The sequence below is a fragment of the Sinocyclocheilus anshuiensis genome, unplaced genomic scaffold, assembly GCF_001515605.1.
Source record: "Sinocyclocheilus anshuiensis isolate Anshui unplaced genomic scaffold, SAMN03320099.WGS_v1.1 scaffold402, whole genome shotgun sequence".
Classification (NCBI taxonomy): Eukaryota; Metazoa; Chordata; class Actinopteri; order Cypriniformes; family Cyprinidae; genus Sinocyclocheilus; species Sinocyclocheilus anshuiensis.
In genome coordinates, this window is record NW_015542375.1 from 196,628 (window position 1) to 201,835 (window position 5,208).

The 5,208-nt window shown below is 34.9% G+C and overlaps 1 protein-coding gene across 1 annotated transcript in view; it reads right to left on the bottom strand.

Annotated features, from left to right (window-relative positions):
• Positions 1–1,511: 1,511 nt before the first annotated feature.
• LOC107692256 (splicing regulatory glutamine/lysine-rich protein 1-like) overlaps positions 1,512–5,208 on the bottom strand; it is a 7,798-nt gene continuing 4,101 nt past the window's right edge. Inside the window, exons 4-5 of the mRNA XM_016491216.1 lie at positions 3,646–3,763; positions 1,512–1,750 (exon numbers count right to left, since the gene is read on the bottom strand). Coding sequence (XP_016346702.1) covers positions 1,745–1,750; positions 3,646–3,763 — 124 coding nt within the window. The 3' untranslated portion in view covers positions 1,512–1,744. The remainder of the gene's footprint in view (positions 1,751–3,645; positions 3,764–5,208) is intronic.

Below are 5,208 nucleotides of genomic sequence, written 5' to 3' on the forward strand. Positions count from 1 at the left end.
TTGTGTTTTATTAGGAGACGCACAACAGTTCTTCTGTGGCTTTATAGGTAATATTTTCCCGTACACAATTTAGCAAAATCAGACAATATTGTGTCTAATATAAACCACAATATTAACTTATTGAATTGTTGTAAATAAATATCACATTTGCAACTGGTCAGTGTTCAGAAAATGCTGGGAAATCTCTTCATGTAGCCCTACAAGAGTTATTACTGATAAACTGTCTGAAAAAAAGAAAGTCACCTTTTAGAAAAGAAAAAAGAAAAAAAAAAAATCACCCACTGACTTTCAAAGCTGCTACATAGTAACGACTTTCTACTTCGAGGATCTTGATAGAAATGTAGTGGAGTGAAAAGTACAATATTTGTCTTTCAAATGTAGTGAAGTTAAAATCCTAAGTTTCCTGAAAAAATAATACTCAAGTACAGATACTCAAAAAGTGTACTTAAGTACAATACTCAAGTAAATGAACTTAGTAACTGTCCGCCTCTGCTATTAATGCAACAACAATTTATTTTACGTGCAAATTACATTTTTCCCAGGACATACTGTAACTGAACTTGACCGCAGTCAAATTTTGCTCGATTTAGTTACTTCTGGGACCAATTTGTTCTCAAAGTACAGCTAAGTAACCCCTCACACACCTGAGAAAATCTTCTCTGCATTTCCATCCATCTTCTGTGAGAAATGTGCAGAGTTTCTGCTGATGTTCAGATCTTTGACCCCGACTGCACCGAACATCTCCAACCGCCGAAACAAGCCAACTTTTCCCGATTAAACTTTCAGCATGTTTGATGAAATATGCATGTGAAAGATCGACAGGATGTGGCTGAAACAAAATGCAACACGGTGCTTTGCATCTGTCCTGCAGGCGTTTGGCACCGAATAAGAGAGAAAGACTGTCTCAGTCTGATGGACAGAGATTTCCCTCTCTTCCGCCTCTGGGCAACAATCGCCCTGTTCTCTTATCTCTGGCATACAGTTGTCTTCAGCCCAGCAAAGAGCGTCCAAAACAGTGTTTGGAAGCAGCCGTGTTTCGTCCCTGCTGTTCAGATGAATTATCTGTGCCGTACTCAAACATAGATGAATAAGCAAACAAATCGTGCTCAAACAAGACAGAGCTGTGCTGAAACCTTCAAAATCCACCATGCATTTGCATAAGTGTGCTGTTTAGACAAAGATATTGTCATGTTGACAACTGACTTTTTCCATTTTCATGGTGAAAATCAGAGGGTGTGGGATAACCTAACACTCTTTAACCTATTTCTAATTAACTGAGTTACTAGATAAAGCTTTATTTTGATAATATATATCAGTTAATTTGTGCTGAATGCTTTAAATTTGATTATTACACACTCAAACATGGCCTACATTTGTACAACAAACTGGCCAAGATTTAAAACAATAATAGTTCACCAACCAGCAACCACTGAAAGTTAATATCAGACAAAATGGATGAAAAGTTTTCAAATTTCAGAATATATTAAACCAGAAATCACTTTTACACACAATAGCTGATAAGTCTCTTTATTCCAGTGCTTCACTGAAGATTTGGCATGCAAGTAGCGCCACCTTGTGGACGTTTGTAATTACAGCTCAAACTTTATGAAAACTTCAAGAGATTGATAATTATTTATTACTACCCCTGCATTGCATAATATTGCAGTTATACATCTACAAAAATCATATAATAAAGATTTTAAATTATGATTTTGGAGGTATCTGATGAATCTTCAGTCTTGCTTTAGTCCTACAAAAAACAGAGAGAGAAAGACAAACGTTAACCTTCAGATTTTTACAAGAATCCTTAAACTAAACCTAAACCCTCATTATGCAGGCACTGGTGCAATACATTATTTTGGATATTATTTCATTAAAAAAAACCTTATTCAAAAATACATTTAATTTATGCACCTCATGTCATTCCAAACCCATTTTATTTTCCTTCTTCAGTGGAACAAAAATAGAATCTCAGAGTTTTAAAGAAAGGAAGTGGATGGTGATTTATACTGCGATTTTGCAAATTTGGCGTGTTATGATCAGTCATTTGACAAAAGAGAACCAAAGAAATTATATGGGTTTGGAATGATATGAAGGTGAGTAAATGACTGGTTTTTAAGGAGTTAATTATTGCTTTAAGTATAAAATAAAAAATAATTAAAAAAATAAAATAAAATAAAAATAAAATTTAAATTAAATTAAATAAATGTTGTGGATTTTGTGGATGTTTTCTAAAATGAATGGAAAGAAAACAGAACCGTTTTTAATGAAAAAGTCCAGAGAGAGAAAGCATCCACCTAAGTCAAACTCTTGCACTGAATATCAAGTCTGAAACTCTCTGTATTAGAGTTATAAGGGCCGTGTGAGGCTTGTTATCAACTCAGAGACTATTAAAGTGCACACATTCATTCCTTTGCAGACACTGTGTGATAGATATGTGCTTTTATCACCAGCTCACGCTCTGCTGTAATACTCGCCATGAGTCGACTACAAATGATCCTGAACACCACGGCATATGAAAGATCAAACACTGCACCAGTCCTGAAATCCCTCCACTGCCACATTACCATTCATTCTGCATCTCTAGCACTGCTGCTCAGATATCTCAATAGTGTTGCAAGTAAATACACTTTTAAAGAAAAGAAAAAAAAGTTTACAGTAAATACACTTATTATGAAAGTCTATGGGGGAAAATGCACACAGTTTCTAAAGTGCATTAATAAAAACAATAAATGTTATGCGTGTTAACAAGACTAGTATGAACAATTATATATACATGAGTGCGAGTATGCAATTTTTGAATAATACACACACATGTGAAAAAAAAAAATAAAAAAAAAATAAATAAATAAATAAATAAATATAATATATATATATGCGTGTGTATATAGATAGATAGATAGAGGTAATTTTTTATTTATTTTAGTGTATTAAAAATAATTTTATTTATCTTTTTTTATTTATTTAAAATATTTATAGTTGGAAATATTTTTATAGCTGATACATTGTTATTTAAAATACCAATGTATCAACTACCTTTTTAATCAATTCCCTTTGATCTACTTTCCCTATAGAAGTGTAGGTGATACTATGGTAACCAGGATTTGTTTCCCTCCACTGACCCTATCTATACTCACTAAACAGGTTATTGTTTTGCTTAAAACAACGTTCTAGCATATTGTTTGGCGTGTTTACACAAAGATCCCATCTCTGTCTAAATAAAGCGGTTATTTTGGAAATTCCTCTGCGGGTGCGTCTCTAAATGTGTGATATCAGTGTGATAAGTGACGTCTAACTGCAGGAATGCTGCGTGGGATGGGAAGAAATCACAGCTAAACTTTCCAGGAGACCCTGAAGAATCAAGTCTCTGCCCATCTGAAACGCTTTACAGCCGTAAAGCTGGACCACACCTCGAGAGCAACCGGTTTTACGAGATGCCACTATCACGGCCTTTATGGAGCCCAACCCTGCTGCTTTTGGTCATTGTGCCCATCTGCTGGGTTGACACATTATTAATGCTAATAGATGCAATACAACTCACTCCCAATTTAAACTTTGCTCCTCATACTGATACCTTCAAACTGTACCTGTGCATTAATACAGTATGTGCATTAAAATGATGTGTTAAAAAAGCAAAACATTTACCGAATCGCTGGAGGAAGACGAGGACTTGTCACCGTCCTTCTTCTTGTGCTCCTTGTCTTTCTTCTTCTTGTCTTTATGTTCTTTATCTTTGTGCTTATCTTTATCCTTATCATCACTCTGAAAAAATATATATAAATTAAAATAAAATCTCATATTCCATTAAACAGCAGACAGTCACATCTATTTCTGCACATCATCTGCACTCGTATTTCCTATTTAAACAGGAAGTTGGGACGGGACACATCAAATTGTTTGTTCCTTTATTTAAAATGACTAAAGAGTATGGATGGGCTGCTGAGAGACATGAACTTAAAATCTTAAACTGAAGATGTTTTTAAGAAACCTTTAGACATCTCAAACCAGCAAGTGTCCCGAGAGAGATTATTCAAATTCAATATCTGTAACATTATCAAACTTATTTCCATATGCAAAGTTTTTCAGGGCTAGCTGATGTTTTCCACACAGCCACTATCAATACTTCCCCTTCATCTTGTCCAGTATAACACTCACAATATGTTTCTCATTATCAATATTGATCACATGTTTATGTTTTATAATAGGATAAACTGTGACTTCTGAGATCTTTAACCCATTAGTCACAACACGAATGTCTCTAGTGGCTGTTGTAATTTGAATGGTTGTTTCTGATCAGATTATGTATAAATATGTTTACCTTGTCTTTGCTCTTGTCTTTGTCTTTATCCTTCTTTCCAAACCCAAAGATTCCCTCGACTTGTTTGCCCTCTGACTTCTTTACCTTTTCATCTGGAGAAGGAGAAAGAGAAAGAGTGAATAAAAACGCATTCGTTTATATTCAACTAATGTTTCTTGATTCAGAAAATAAATCAATTAAAGAAGTTTTAAATGAGCTTCGCAGCGGTTTACCTGCCATGATGAAGCGTTGTAGTTATCAAACTCTCTGACCGACGTTTGTGAAGATCTGTGTGTTTGGCCAAGATCTAAAAGAGCTTGTCTCATGAATATTAATTACGTAATCTGACGTCCGCCCAGTCGGATTATGTGATTCGCTGAACGATAGCCGCGAGTAGGTGAGCGACAGTTAATCAGCGAATAAGCGCAAGGCTTGGCTCATGAATATTAATAAGGTTGTGTGACTGGGCGGCCGCGCATTATAATTTCGCGCTCAGGTGATTTTATTCAGGTGTGCATTCACGGAAGTATCTGTTCTCCAGTCCTACTTCAATAACAACAAATCCACGCCCATATACAACACACACACACACACACACACACACACACACACACACAGCTATACAACTACTGAGATACAACTATTTGAAAATCTGGAATCTGAGGGTCCTAAAAAATCTAAATATTGAGAAAATCGCCTTAAAAGTTGTCCAAATTAAGTTCTTAGCAATGCATATTACTAATCAAACATTAAGTTTTGATATATTTACAGTAGGAAATTTACAAAGTATCTTAATGGAACATGATCTTAATTTCCTAATGATTTTTGGCATAAAAGAAAAATTTATAATTTTGACCCATACAATGTATTTTTGGCTATTGCTACAAATATACCCCAGCGACTTAAGACTG